Genomic DNA, 16,230 nt, shown 5'->3' with positions numbered 1-16,230 from the left:
ACTCTAATTGTTTTACATTATACAGTATTAAGGGATCCAATATTCCCCGCAAATGTGGTGAAGCAACAGTGACCATATGTCTGCATTAATGATATCGACACCCCGTTGGCATCCCTCGTAGATGCAATTAGTGGATTTTACCATTTTTCTTTATGCTTTGCTTCAATTAATAGATTTTTTTTATATGTTCCATATTTTTCCTTTTATTTATTTTAGGTTTTTAACCACTTTAATACTGCTCTATAGCCGAAAGACGGCAACAGCTCAGTTCTATTGTTTCTTGAGGGCATCTATTTGCACAGATAGTGTTCGAACTCAACAAACAATACCCCCTTTTGACAAACGTGAAAGAAGTTCGTTTTGAAATCTTTGCAATTTTTAAAAATAAAAAAGGAAAGAAAACACATGTACAGTTGTGTCCAAAATTATTCAACCCCCAATGCTGTAAAGGGGTTTAGGGACTATAGTGTACATTTGGAATTGTATTCAGAATCAAATCCTACAAGGACGTTGTAACTACCCAAATGCAACTAAAATGACATCAATTGTTTATGTAATACAGTAGTAAATGGTTCTTATGTGGTTTCTTCATTGCCACAATTATTCAACCCCTTAAAGACTACCACTCTGAAGAACAGAGGTTCATACAGGTGCTTTCCATCAGGTATTGAAAACACCTGTGGATGTCACCGAGCAGCAATCAAGCATAATAAGCACCAATTAGGCAGCTTTAAAATGACTGTGATACTCAGCTCCTTCTAGACATTTACTGGTGTGGTTACAAACATGGTGAAGGCAAGAGAATGGTCCAGGAAGACAAGAGAAGAGGTGATTTCTCTTCACAGGAAGGGCAATGGCTATAAGAAGATTGCAAAGATGTTAAACATACCAAGAGACACCTTAGGAAGCATCATTCGCAAATTCAAGGCAAAGGGCACTGTTGAAACGCTACCTGGTCGTGGCAGAAAGAAGATGCTGACTTCGACTGCTGTGCGCTACCTGAAGCGTAGAGTGGAGAGAAGTCCCCGTGTGACTGCTGAGGAACTGAGAAAAGATTTGTCAGATGTGGGTACAGAAGTTTCAGCCCAGACAATAAGACGCACACTGCGTAATGAAGGCCTCCGTGCCAGAACTCCCAGGCGTACCCCCTTGCTGTCTCCAAAGAATAAGAAGAGTCGACTGCAGTATGCCAAAAGCCATGTGGACAAACCACAAAAGTTGTGGGATAGTGTTCTGTGGACTGATGAAACAAAATTAGAACTGTTTGGGCCCATGGATCAACGCTATGTTTGGAGGAGGAAGAACAAGGCCTATGATGAAAAGAACACCTTGCCTACTGTGAAGCATGGTGGAGGGTCAATCATGCTTTGGGGCTGTTTTGCTTCTGCAGGTACAGGGAAGCTTCAGCGTGTGCAAGGTACCATGAATTCTCTTCAGTACCAGGAGATATTGGATGGAAACGTGATGCAGTCCGTCACACACCTGAGGCTTGGGAGACGTTGGACCTTTCAACAGGACAATGATCCCAAGCATACCTCCAAGTCCACTAGAGCATGGTTGCAGAGGAAAGGCTGGAACATTTTGGAGTGGCCATCGCAGTCACCAGACTTAAATCCGATTGAGAACCTCTGGTGGGACTTAAAGAAAGCAGTTGCAGTGCGCAAGCCTAAGAATGTGACTGAACTGGAGGCCTTTGCCCATGAAGAATGGGCGAAGATACCCGTAGATCGCTGCAAGACACTTGTGTCAAGCTATGCTTCACGTTTAAAAGCTGTTATAACTGTAAAAGGATGCTGTACTAAGTACTAAGATTGAATGTCACTTGGGGGTTGAATAAAACTGATAATGCTGTGAGCACAGAAAAGACATTTGTGGTTATTTCATTATAACTGTTATGTTATATTTGTCTGACCTACAAGTGCCTCTTTAATGTAAATGTAAGCAAGATAACTGAATGATCAAAAGCAATGTCAAACTGGCCAAAACACTCAATTTCAGTGGGGGTTGAATAATTTTGGACACAACTGTAGATAAGTGTTCAGAGCCTTTGCCATGACACTCAGAATTGAGCTATGGTGCATCCTTTTCCCACTGATCATCCTTGAGATGTTTCCACAACTTGATTGGAGCCCACCTGTGGGACATTCAGTGGATTGGAGTCCACCTGTGGGACATTCAGTGGATTGGAGTCCACCTGTGGGACATTCAGTGGATTGGAGTCCACCTGTGGGACATTCAGTGGATTGGAGTCCACCTGTGGGACATTCAGTGGATTGGAGTCCACCTGTGGGACGTTCAGTGGATTGGAGTCCACCTGTGGGACGTTCAGTGGATTGGAGTCCACCTGTGGGACGTTCAGTGGATTGGAGTCCACCTGTGGGACGTTCAGTGGATTGGAGTCCACCTGTGGGACGTTCAGTGGATTGGAGTCCACCTGTGGGACGTTCAGTGGATTGGAGTCCACCTGTGGGACGTTCAGTGGATTGGAGTCCACCTGTGGGACGTTCAGTGGATTGGAGTCCACCTGTGGGACGTTCAGTGGATTGGAGTCCACCTGTGGGACGTTCAGTTGATTGTACATGATTAGGAAAGGCATAAACCTGTCTATAGAAGGTCCCACAGATACAGTGCATGTCAGAGCACAAACCAAGCCATGAAGTCCAAGGTATTGTCCGTAGACCTCCAAGACAGGATTGTATCAAGGCACAGATCTAGGGAAGGGTACAGAAAATTTCTGCAGCATTGAAAGTCCCAATGAGCACAGTGGCCTCCATCATCCGTAAATGGAAGAAGTCTGGAACCACCAGGAATCTTCCTAGAGCGGGCCGCCTGGCCAAAATGAGCAATGGAGGGAGAAGGGCCTTAGCCAGGGAGGTAACCAAGCACCCGATGGTCACTCTGCAAGAGCTCCAGCTTTTCTCTGTGGTGAGAGGAGAACCTTCCAGAAGAACAACCATCTCTGCAGCACTCCACCAATCAGGCCTGTATGGTAGAGTGGCCAGACGGAAGCCACTCCTTTGTAAAAGGCAAATGGCAGAGTTTGCCAAAAGGCACCTAAGGGACTCTCAGACCATGAGAAACAAAACTCTCTGGTCTGATGAAACAAAGATTGAACTCTTTAGCCTGAATGCCAAGCGTTGTGTCTGGAGGAAACCAGCTCACCACCTGGCCAATACCATCCCTACAGTGAAGCATGGTGGTGGCAGCATCATGCTGTGGGGATGTTTTTCAGCGACAGGAACTGGGAGACTAGTCAGGATCGAAAGAAAGATGAGTGCAGCAATGTACAGAGACATCCTTAATAAAAACCTGGTCCAGAGCGCTCTGGACCTTAGACTGGGGTGACGGTTCATCATTCAACAGGATAAGGACCCTGAGCACACAGCCCACATAACAAAGGAGTGGCTACGGGCCAACTCTGTGAATGTACTGCAGTGGCCCAGACTTGAACCCAATTAAACATCTCTGGAGAGATCTGAAAATAGCTGTGCACTGACGCTTTCTATCCAACCTGATGGAGCTTGAGAGGTCCTGCAAAGAAGAATGGGAGAAATCGGCCAAAAATAGGTGTGCCAAGTTTGTAGCAACATACCCCAAATGACTTGAGGCTGGAATTGGTGCTAAAGGGGCTTCAACAAAGCATTGAGCAAAGCCTGGGAATACTTATATATGTGGCTTTTTTTCCCGGTTTTTATTTTTAATAAATTGCAAAGATTTCAAAACAAACATCTTTCACGTTGTCATTATGGGGTATTGTGTGTAGAATGTTGAGGAAAAAAATTAATTTAATCCATTTTGAAATAAGGCCGTAACATAACAAAATGTGTCAAAAGTTGAGCGATGTGAATACTTTCTGGATGCACTGTATATTATTTTTTTCCTTTTTTTGGGCTTCGCTCACTACCTGAATGCCCTCCTACAGCCCCTTTGCTACAAATTGTTTTGTGTTATTGACTTGTATCTAGTGCAGACTTATGGTGAAGGGGAGGGGTTTTTTTGTTTTTTTGTTTTTTTTTTGTTTTTTTTTAAACATAAGTGGAGTAACTCTTTAAGTAGCAGAGAAAATGCATTATACATACTAGGGGAGGTACAACTGGGGGGGGTAAATGGTGGAGAAGGATCTGGGGGTTCTGGTAGATCACAAGCTTAATAATGGCATGCAATGCCAAGCTGCGGGTTCTAAAGCGAGCAAAATCCTCTCTTGTATTAGGAGAGGTATAGACTCCAGAGAGAGAGCGAGAGATATCATTTCCCCTGGGACAAGTCATTAGTAAGACCTCATCTAGAATATGCAGTTCAGTTTTGAGTACCAGTTCACAAAAATAACATTGGGGAACTGGAGAAAGTACAAAGAAGGGCAACTAAACTGATACGAAGCATGGAGGAGATCAGCTATGAGGAAAGATTAGAGGAACTGAATTTATTCTCTCTTGAGAAGAGGAGATTAAGGGGGATATGATCACCATGTATAATACATAAGGGGGGATATGATCTCTATGTATAATACATAAGGGGGGATATGATCTCCATGTATAATACATAAGGGGGGATATGATCACCATGTATAATACATAAGGGGGGATATGATCTCCATGTATAATACATAAGGGGGGATATGATCACCATGTAGAATACATAAGGGGGGATATGATCTCCATGTATAATACATAGGGGGGATATGATCTCCATGTATAATACATTAGGGAGGATATGATCACCATGTAGAATACATAAGGGGGGATATGATCTCCATGTAGAATACATAAGGGGGATATGATCTCCATGTATAATACATAGGGGGGATATGATCCCAATGTATAATACATTAGGGGGGATATGATCACCATGTAGAATACATAAGGGGGATATGATCTCCATGTATAATACATAAGGGGGGATATGATCTCCATGTATAATACATAAGGGGGGATATGATCTCCATGTATAATACATAAGGGGGGATATGATCACCATGTATAATACATAAGGGGGGATATGATCATCATGTATAATACATAAGGGGGATATGATCACCATGTATAATACATAAGGGGGGATATGATCTCCATGTAGAATACATAAGGGGGATATGATCTCCATGTAGAATACATAAGGGGGGATATGATCTCCATGTATAATACATAAGGGGGGATATGATCTCCATGTATAATACATAAGGGGGGATATGATCACCATGTATAATACATAAGGGGGGGATATGATCTCCATGTATTATACATAAGGGGGATATGATCTCCATGTATAATACATAAGGGGGGATATGATCTCCATGTATAATACATAAGGGGGGATATGATCTCCATGTATAATACATAAGGGGGGATATGATCACCATGTATAATACATAAGGGGGGATATGATCTCCATGTATAATACATAAGGGGGGATATGATCTCCATGTATAATACATAAGGAGGGATATGATCTCCATGTATAATACATAAGGGGGGGATATGATCTCCATGTATAATACATAAGGGGGGATATGATCTCCATGTATAATACATAAGGGGAGATATGATCTCCATGTATAAATACATCAGTGGTTCATATAGTGAACTCGGTGTAGAGTTATTCCCCCTGAGGTTATCACAGAGGACAAGGGGGCACTCTTTACGTCTGAAGGAAAATAAATGTAATCTCCAAACACGGAAAGGATTCTTCACAGTGAGAGCTGTGAGAATGTGGAATAGACTCCCTCAAGAGTTGGTTCAGGCCAGCTCAGTGGCTTGCTGTAGGAAAGTCCTGGATTCTTTCTTGGATACTGTCAAGGTCCTACCTTTTCCCAGAGATTGTGCGGCTTCATGTACTGGCGTCCATCTTGGATTTCTGCAGAGCATGGTGGGAATCTTTTATGCCTTCAGGCCTCTGAGGTCCATCCCCCAGAGGGTTGTGGCTGAGTACATATAAGCCTGTGATCCGCACATGCTCTTTGCACTTGTCTTGTGTCTTGGTGTTGCTTCAGCTCTGTGTATACTCTCGTGACTCTTCTGGTATCTGACTTGGCTTGTGACTAGACCCTTCTCTGTGTTTTCCTTTGATCTGACCTTCCGTCGCTCAACCCGGCCCGTGACCTGTGATTCTTGTCTACTGTTCTGTACCGTTTTGTCCTGTTGTTGTCGGCCTGCCTGACTACGCTATTGTCATTCCTACCAGCTACACACCATTGGCGGCGGCCATTACCACAGCCGGGGTGTCTTGGGGGCTGCGACCTGGTTCCTGGCTGTGTCAAGTCCATCCCCACCATCAGGGGCCCTGGTGAAGGGCAGCCTGGGACTTAGACTCCGCGCCCTGAGGGACTTCGGTCTGTTGGTGGTGGTTGTCGTCAGTCGGTGCGTTACCCTGCCACTAGGCCTACCTGTCCGTTCCACAGCCCTGCCCTGACAGATACACAGAATATAACTGGATATAACATTTCTAGGTAAAGTTGATCCATGGAATATCCGATTGCCTCTCGGGGATCAGGATGGAGAAATTCTCCTGCAGGAGCAAATTTGATCATGCTTCGGTGGGTTTTTTTTTTTTTTTGCCTTCCTGTGGATCAACTGTGGGTGTAGGATTATAACTTTTTTTTTTTTTTTTTTTTAACTGGATGGACTTTTGTCTTTTTTCAGCCAGACTAACTATGTAACAGTACTTTGCCTTTGGAGTCAGGAGAATTCAAGGTAAATGGTGCAGCTGGTTATCTACCTAAAACTGAAATGATATGTTTTGGTGGTTTTACCTTGTAACCTGCTAGCCTGTCTTTGTTGGATATGGTTGTGTCTAACCATCTTCCCTCTATTCCAGGTGTCGTTCATCCAGAACCTGGTGTTTTGCGTAGAGCGGGCGTACCGCGTGCCAGACTTTGGAATCTGGGAGAGAGGCAGCAAGTACAACAATGGCAGCACAGAATTACATTCAAGGTATTTGCACACAGCTCATTCCATTATTTCTTCACTCTGATGGGCTAATTAAGTCACAGGCCCATTTGATTTGCCTATTATTCCTTATGGCAGGCTTTATGGACGCTCCACATAAATAGATTGGATTAGCAAAAACTCTGTAATGAAGGCGATGAAGACTGAGTAAGCACAGCTAAATGATTGCCCCTTCAGCTACAGGGAACAATGCGCTTTTCATTTCTTTCATTTGTCGCCAAGGAGTTCAATCTATCTGTTCTGCAGTTCATTGGACTATATGGCTTCATTACTGGGCCTAATAAACAGCACCAAGTGTTGCTTGCATCTAAACTGACCGCATAACATATCCTGTTAGACATTTCGGGCGAACTCTCTCTCTGGGAAAAACGTTGATTTTTTTTTTCTGGGGTCTTGCTGGGTGCAACAGGCAAACACATGCAGATGAAAAAAAAAACAAAAAACTTTTTTTGTGCTCTCTTCTTGTCTTTGCTATCAATCTTAATTAGGCCTCATGTATACATTTATTTTATTTATTTATTTCAGGTACTTATATAGTGCTGTCCATTTATGCAGCGCTTTACATATATATTGTACATTCACATCGGTCCCTAACCCTCAAGGGGTGTACAATCTAAGGTCCCTAACCCTCAAGGGGCGTACAATCTAAGGTCCCTAACCCTCAAGGGGGGTACAATCTAAGGTCCCTAACCCTCAAGGGGGGTACAATCTAAGGTCTCTAACCCTCAAGGGGGGTACAATCTAAGGTCCCTAACCCTCAAGGGGCGTACAATCTAAGGTCCCTAACCCTCAAGGGGCGTACAATCTAAGGTCCCTAACCCTCAAGGGGCGTACAATCTAAGGTCCCTAACCCTCAAGGGGCGTACAATCTAAGGTCCCTAACCCTCAAGGGGCGTACAATCTAAGGTCCCTAACCCTCAAGGGGCGTACAATCTAAGGTCCCTAACCCTCAAGGAGCGTACAATATAAGGTCCCTAACCCTCAAGGGGCGTACAACCTAAGGTCCCTAACCCTCAAGGGGCGTACAATCTAAGGTCCCTAACCGTCAAGGGGCGTACAATCTAAGGTCTCTAACCCTCAAGGGGTGTACAATCTAAGGTCTCTAACCCTCAAGGGGCGTACAATCTAAGGTCCCTAACCGTCAAGGGGCGTACAATCTAAGGTCCCTAACCCTCAAGGGGCGTACAATCTAAGGTCCCTAACCCTCAAGGGGCGTACAATATAAGGTCCCTAACCCTCAAGGGGGGTACAATCTAAGGTCCCTAACCCTCAAGGGGGGTACAATCTAAGGTCCCTAACCCTCAAGGGGCGTACAATCTAAGGTCCCTAACCCTCAAGGAGCGTACAATCTAAGGTCCCTATCCCTCAAGGGGTGTACAATCTAAGGTCCCTAACCCTCAAGGGGCGTACAATATAAGGTCCCTAACCCTCAAGGGGCGTACAATATAAGGTCCCTAACCCTCAAGGGGCGTACAATATAAGGTCCCTAACCCTCAAGGGGGGTACAATCTAAGGTCCCTAACCCTCAAGGGGGGTACAATCTAAGGTCCCTAACCCTCAAGGGGCGTACAATCTAAGGTCCCTAACCCTCAAGGGGGGTACAATCTAAGGTCCCTAACCCTCAAGGGGCGTACAATCTAAGGTCCCTAGCTCACATTCATACATACACATACTAGGTCCAATTTAGACAGGAGCCAATTCACCTACCAGCATGTCTTTGAAGTGTTGGAGGAAACCAGAGTACCCGGAGGAAACTCACACAAACACAGGGTGAACATGCAAACTCCAGGCAGGTGGTGCCGTGGTTGGGATTTGAACCAACGACCCCAGTACTGCCAGGCGGAAGTGCTAACCACTTAGCCACTGTGCTGCTCACCAAACTTACATGAAGGTAAAAAAACATCTGTTTGTAGCAGCTCCTCCAATGCTTACTCGAGCCCCATCGCAATCCAGCGATGTGCACGAGAGCCTCGGCTCTCCGAGGGCTCTCTCTCCTCATTCGCTGAGACAGCAGCGGGAACCATGGTCAACCACAGCCAGTGAACCAATGAGAAAAGAGGGGGGGTTGGTCCGAGCTACCACTCTGTGTGAATGGACACGCATCGCAGCGGCTCATGAGCGAGCCTGCTTGGGTACCCCCATAGAAAGCAGCCTGATGTGGGAGCAGGATGGGAAGCTCTCTGGCAGAATGTATCATTTTACAAGGATGAGAGAAAATGTTTACCACATTCAGGGGTGCTTACAATGGTTAGCTTTTATTCATGTAAAACCTTTATCCCAAAAGGAAAAAAAATATTTGCTGTAACCGATCATAAAGTGTGAGCTGGAGTTTGGCTTCAGTTTGTTAGTGTACTTAAATCAGCTAATACATCTTGCACTCCCCAACCCCTAGACTGACAATGCTGCTGTACAAAGGTACCCCCCTGTGTTCCTTCAGCCAGAGTGGGGGCTGTAATACAGGAGGTGTGTCACTGGCCAAATCACCAGGTAAAAACAGAGAGGAAAAAAGCCTAAAAAGGGAAAACTACCACAGCTAATAATTGGTGAGCTACAATATATTACATTTTTGGTTTTTGGGTTTAGTTTTAGTTGTGCCTCGGCTGTACAGAGAATTTGTATTTCTCAGAAAAAAAAAGTAATGCATTTCCTGTGCTTAGCCAGTCCTGTGCACTGAACCTCATATCTGTATATCTGCAGTGTGAGATCATCTAAGGCACTGCTGCCTCTGACTGCACTCCAGATTTGGAGTGAGATCTGGTGATATCACTACTGTCTTGCTCAGTGTTTTATTTGCTGTAGAGGAGGCTTGTCTTGAAAGTTTTCAGTGCACACGTCTCTGCTTCATTCATTCTGTGGATCTGAGCTATTTGCCATCGGTACTGTCCTTCAGCAGTCATCAGGCAGCCAGCCCTGACTTGAGGATGCAAAGCCTCACTATTCAACCAAGATGGCGGCCTTCAAACAAAGACCTAGTACAGAGCATGGCTGGAATCCTCTCTCTGTAATGATGTAGGCTTGGGGGTCACTTCCCAGCACCAGTAGTTGATTCATTTTTCGTGGTAAATTAGAAAATATGACAATTCCTTATTACTTGGCCCCATTAGCCAGCAAAGAAACCCATCCATTGCCTATACAGATTCATGGAAAGGCCCCCACGCATGTCAAGGAATCTCTGTACAATGTGGTCCTATTGTAACCTATACGGGGAACAGTTGAAGTTATATCCGATCATACCAGAGTTCTCTTCCTTTCATAAATAAGACCCAATGACTGCACACAAAATTCATGTACAGCATTTGGACAAAAAAAATGGAAACACTACATGATTTATAGGTGTGAAAGTGATGACATGTTTGGGGTTGAAAGCGGAAGTGATGTAACATTCTTTTGCTCCCGCTGTGTGATGAGACTGTAACAGAACCTGTGCTGAGTACTTCCGTTAGAATACCGCTTTCCCGTCCGAACACCGACAACCGACACCACAGAGGACCATACAAGACTAGTTTATTTGAACACAGATACAAGATATATACACTCAGGGGACAGTCCCCCCCCCCCCCCCCCCCCCTGCATAATGTCACAGGGCGGGGCAATCTACATTTAGTAACAAGAAACACACAGGTATTCAAACTTCACAGCAGCAGACAGTCCCATCAGGAGGGAGGGCTGCTGGAGACACCCCCCCCCACTAACCTAATACACATAAACACATACATCCCATAATAGTTTACTCCCAAGCAAGACAAACAATAGAACCATTTGATGCAACCACCAAACGCCAAACAATCCACAACCCCCCACCCTACCTATCTCCTAGACATGTCTACCCAATATTAGGACAGATCACCCTGTACCCCTAACAGGCACAGGGTGACTTACACATAATAGGGATATGGGGAGCTGAGACAGGGGTCTCCCCACCTCTCCAAAGTGAGCTGGGTTCCATGGGCCCCCCACCCAAAGTGACTCCCGTCACAGAGACACATAGCTAACAGGTAGAAAGCCTCACTTTCATCATTCACTGTGTGTGCTGCTAGTAATACGGAGTTGTGTCAGAGCTTACTGAGCTTCAAAGAGGGCAAATTGTTGGTGCCGCTTAGCTGGTGCCTCTGTGACTGAAGTACCCAATTTATTTGCTGTGTCAAAGGTTATGGCGACATATACAGTTTCCGGAAAACATCGTCTGATAAACATAAGCGCCGTCAATATGATCAACTAACTGAAAGAGAATAAAGGATGGCGCAGGATTGTGACCCAGAATAATAAATCAACTGATTCAAAAGTGACTGCAGAGCTCAATCTCAGTCTTCCAAAGCTGATGTCCACAAAAACTGAGGAGGGAACTCCACAATCTGCAATTGCCAAACCACTAGTGATCGATATTAATGCTCAGAAGAGAAGCGAGAGGTGCAACACCCATAAACCATGGACTGTCCATCAATGGAAGACTGTAATATGGTCTGATGAATTCCGCTTCACACTGTTCCCAGCCATCGGATGTGTTTGTGTGGCGAATACCATCCCAAGCTTATGACCAGGACTGTCAACGGTAAAGCATGGTGGCGAGGCAATCATGGTTGGGTAGCCATATATTTTTATTCTACAGGTCCCATCATCAACTTGAAAGGTAGTGTCACCGCCAGCAACTATGTACAAATTTTGCCCGACCATGTGCACCCCATGGTGCAGACATTGCTTCCTGAAGACGGCGCCATTTACCAAGGCGATAATGCTTAGATTCACACAGCTTGTGTTGTCAAATCGTGGTTTGATGATCCTGCAGACAGTCTCACACCGTATTTGGGCATCACAGCTGCTGAACCTCAAAATCATGGGGCCACTATGGGCTATTTTGGAGAACAAATTTGGGGCTCGTTTTCCACCGCTGCTAGAACTGACAAAAGCAGTGTCCGGTTCCATTATTCATCATCCAAGACTTATATTTGTCAATTTCAAGGAGATTTCAGGCCGTCTTGGATACCAAAGGCAGTCCAACACCATATTAGCTAGCAATTTCGTTCTTTTACCTGGTGGTTCCATCATTTTGTCCAACCCTTGTACATAAGCCGACACGCTTGTGTGATCTGTGGCCAGCCCTATGGCTGAGAACCCCCATTTCCAAACATTTTGCTATTCTTTGGACTTCCTTGTACCACAGGAACTATGATATTCAAAGAAGCTGCAAGTGTGACATTGTAACAAATGTGTTTGTTCTGGATGTTAATCGCGTTTATTAGTGGCTCACAACGCGTTATTTATTTCCCGGAAAAATAAATGGCGTTGTCTTGTGTTTTTGATTGTGCCGCCAGTGATGGAAGCGTATTCATCTCCAAGATATTAGGCATCATAATTAAGCAATGAAGGTTGATGAAAATCCAGCATGGAGCAGCGCGCGAAAGTAAATCATACTTTTACCTCGCAACGTCCAATGTATTAGCATGTCAGCGTTGATAGATGTATACTTAACCAGTCACATTACAGCAGTCGTAATTCATTCTGCTGACATCTCACCCGAGTCCCATTATAATGAAAACTGAGAGCGCTTTTCTGGCACTCACTGGGAAGTTGCCTACAGAGAACGCTTTAAAATTGTAGATGTTATGTATCGTTCTTTATTTCGGTGAAGTCTTGAAAAATGGTCAGAAAAAGGGTGTGAGACCCCTTTCACATGAAGGGTCCAAGCAGGTCCACTGTGTTGAAAATGAAGGGTTCCTCTGTGTTGAAAAGGTTTGAGAATGGCTGCTACACACTGTTACTGTACTAATGACACTGGCTGGGAAGGGGTTAACATCTTGGGTAGGCGTTAAATGTGTGCCTAACAATGTGTAATGTGTGTATTATGTGCTGCTTTTTACTAAATAAGTCTCTTTTTCTTCTCCCTGCTTTTCAGGGAGAGGAGGAGAGGACACAGAGATTCAACAAGTATCACAATGAGTATGTGTTTGGTGCTGACGAACCTATCTTATAATTAATTGGTGGCTCACAAGATTTCTATTTCATTTCACGAGGACACAGAGATTGTTTCCTCTGTACAGAGCCCTGTGTTGATTGTCAACACAGGGCTCTGGGCTGTGATTGGACACAGCCAATCAGCAGGAATCATTGGCCAAGACCTGCTGAATATATTCCCGCTATGTGCAATTGCAATGAAAGTTGGTGGGGGTGCGCGTGCGCTCTCTACCCAGAAGAGGCCAGCGATCTACAGGTACAATGTACTGCTGATGGGCGGTCTATAAGTGATTAATTAACCCCTTTACGCCAGCTCCTCCCAGTCCTTTAAGGGTTTCAGAAAGCCGGGAGGCGGGGTGGGGTTTATGGTCATGTGACCGCTGTGACGCGCCGTCAATGGCGGTCACATGATTGGGAAAGGTCCCGATCGAAAGAGGAGATCGGGACTTTTCCGTGAGTACCAGACGTGTGTTAAGGAAGCGTGCAGGGCGCGCTCTCTCAGCGCATGTGTTCTTTTTTTAATGGAACGCAAATGTGCGGCCGCTCGGCGTCTAGGCCCAGATGTCGGGAGGCCGCACATTTGCGTTCGGCCGGCGTGAAGAGGTTAAAGGAGAAGTACAACCAAAGCTCCTTTTGGCTGTAGTTGTCCTGTGGATCACAGGAGTGAAGTTCGTTCTGCACTCCTGTGACTCGTTTTCACCCGACAGCTGGGTGAAGCCTGCTGTCGGACGACGTCACTCAGCCGGTCCAGGCTAGGGAAAGATCCTGACTTTAAAGTTGGGATCCACCCCAGAGTGTGGAGCGGCACCTGCTGAGAACCTGAGCAGCCGTTCCCTCCCCCTCCACAGCCCAGCGCTCCAGTGAGCACAGGGGAGGGCAGAGCAGAGAGTGGTAACTGACAGTCACCGCTCTTTGCCCAGAGCTGCTGTGAGAACTCAGCGTTCAGCGGTCATGTGATTGCTAAGTTCTCACCCTTAGAGCCGACTGGGGACTGATGCAGCATCCACCTAGGTAAGTACATTTTGGGGTAAACAACAAACCCCATACTCACAGTACTCATAGTAATACATTTATTATTATGTATTATGAGTTTTATGGGCAGCACAGTGGCTAAGTGGTCAGCACTTCCGCTTTGCATCACTAGGGTTGTTGGTTTGAATCCCAACCATGGCACTACCTGCCTGGAGTCTGCATGTTCTCCCTGTGCCTGCGTGGGTTTTTTCCGGATACTCCGGTTTCCTCCCACACTCCAAAGACATGCTGGTAGGTGAATTGGCTCCTGTCTAAATTGGCCCTAGTATGTGTATGTATGAATGTGAGTTAGGGACCTTAGATTGTACGCTCCTCGAGGGCGGGGACTAATGTGAATGTAAAATATATATGTAAAGAGCTGAGTAAATTGATGGCGCTATATAAGTATCTGAAATAAATAATGAGAAATGACCGTTATCGACGAACCAGTAGGCCCACAATAGAAATGTAAAAATTGCCGTTGTCAGTGAGCGGTATACAACGTATGGACAGCAGCATTTCTCTCGACACGAATCCTTGCATTGTCGCCCGTGCTTTCCTAATTTGCGACAACAAAGCCGGGCTCTGTTACGTTCCTTGGCTTGTCTTTTCCCCGTCTCTCTTCTGTAAGCCAGGATGGAGATTACAGCCACCCAGAACAATTGTTGGAAGAACACTCGGCTAAATCTGGCAAGATAGATTAGCAGCAGTAAATGATTTCTAACACAAGTTCTGTAAGAAAAGAAATCGGATTACCTTGTATCTTCCCGAAGTGTCAGACCTGAAAAGCGACTGATGTGACCTGGCCTGTGCTCAGTACAACACCTGTGAATGCAGGGATGGAAGCCGCTGTGGGTGGAAACTCGGCCAATGGAAGGCTAAGGATTCGTCACAAGGTGATTGTTCGTGTTTTTCCAATGTCAGTTCACGCAAAACACCTGACAATGAGGTCTTGGATGGACTGACCCTCTAATGTCTTTCAAGTGTTACTAAACCCACAACAGTGCAATCAGTCTGTATATCCAGTAAAGCGTGCTTGTTGTACTCAGTGTGGGACCTAAGGGGTTAAAGTGTTACTGAACCCCGCATTCGCTATATTCGGTCTCCCCGGACTGCTCATTCACTATATCCCCTCTCCCCGGACCCTGCATTCACTATATCTGCTTTCCTGGACCCTGCATTCGCGATATCCGCTCTCCCCGGACCCCGCATTCACTATATCCGCTCTCTCCAGACCCCGCATTCACTATATCCGCTCTCCCCGGACCCCGCATTCACTATATCCGCTCTCCCCGGACCCTGCATTCACTATATCCGCTCTCCCCGGACCCCGCATTCACTATATCCACTCTCCCCGGACCCTGCATTCACTATATCCACTCTTCCCGGACCCTGCATTCACTATATCCGCTCTCCCCGGACCCTGCATTCACTATATCCGCTCTCCCCGGACCCTGCATTCACTATATCCCCTCTCCCCGGACCCCTCATTCACTATATCCGCTTTCCTGGATCCTGCATTCGCGATATCCGCTCTCTCCAGACCCCGCATTCACTATATCCACTTTCCCGGGACCCAGCATTCATTATATCCGCTCTCCCCGGACCCCGCATTCACTATATCTGCTCTCCCCGGACCCCGCATTCACTATATCTGCTCTCCCCGGACCCCGCATTCACTATATCCGCTCTCCCCGGACCCCGCATTCACTATATCCGCTCTCCCCGGACCCCACATTCACTATATCCGCTCTCCCCGGACCCCGCATTCACTATATCTGATCTCCCTGGACCCCGCATTCACTATATCCGCTCTCCCCGGACCCCGCATTCACTATATCCGCTCTCCCCGGACCCCGCATTCACTATATCCGCTCTCCCCGGACCCCGCATTCACTATATCCGGTCTCCCTGGACCCCGCATTCACTATATCCGCTCTCCCTGGACCCCGCATTCACTATATCCGCTCTCCCCGGATCCTGCATTCACTATATCCGCTCTCCCCGGACCCTGCATTCACTATATCCGCTCTCCCCGGACCCTGCATTCACTATATCCGCTCTCCCCGGACCCTGCATTCACTATATCCTCTCTCCCCGGACCCCGCATTCACTATATCTGGTCTCCCCGGACCCTGCATTCACTATATCCGCTCTCCCCGGACCCCGCATTCACTATATCCGCTCTCCCCGGACCCCGCATTCACTATATCCGCTCTCCCCGGACCCTGCGTTCACTATATCCGCTCTCCCCGGACCCCGCATTCACCATATCCGCTCTCCCCGGACCCTGCATTCACTATATCTGGTCTCCCACAGTACACAGAAC

At 46.2% G+C, this 16,230-nt stretch overlaps 1 protein-coding gene across 1 annotated transcript in view; it reads left to right on the top strand.

The window, feature by feature from the left end:
- LOC149443946 (phosphorylase b kinase regulatory subunit beta-like) overlaps positions 1–16,230 on the top strand; it is a gene marked incomplete at its 3' end in the record, with an annotated part of 249,711 nt that overhangs the window by 151,791 nt on the left and 81,690 nt on the right. Inside the window, exon 7 of the mRNA XM_089655130.1 lies at positions 6,811–6,926. Within this exon, the coding sequence (XP_089511256.1) occupies positions 6,811–6,926 (116 nt within the window). The remainder of the gene's footprint in view (positions 1–6,810; positions 6,927–16,230) is intronic.

The sequence above is a fragment of the Staurois parvus genome, unplaced genomic scaffold (genome assembly GCF_062004578.1).
Source record: "Staurois parvus isolate SC_StPar_1 unplaced genomic scaffold, SC_StPar_1.0 ptg000821l, whole genome shotgun sequence".
Classification (NCBI taxonomy): domain Eukaryota; kingdom Metazoa; phylum Chordata; class Amphibia; order Anura; family Ranidae; genus Staurois; species Staurois parvus.
The sequence above is the reverse complement of the archived record's forward strand: the minus strand, read 5'-3'. Positions and strand labels throughout refer to the sequence as shown.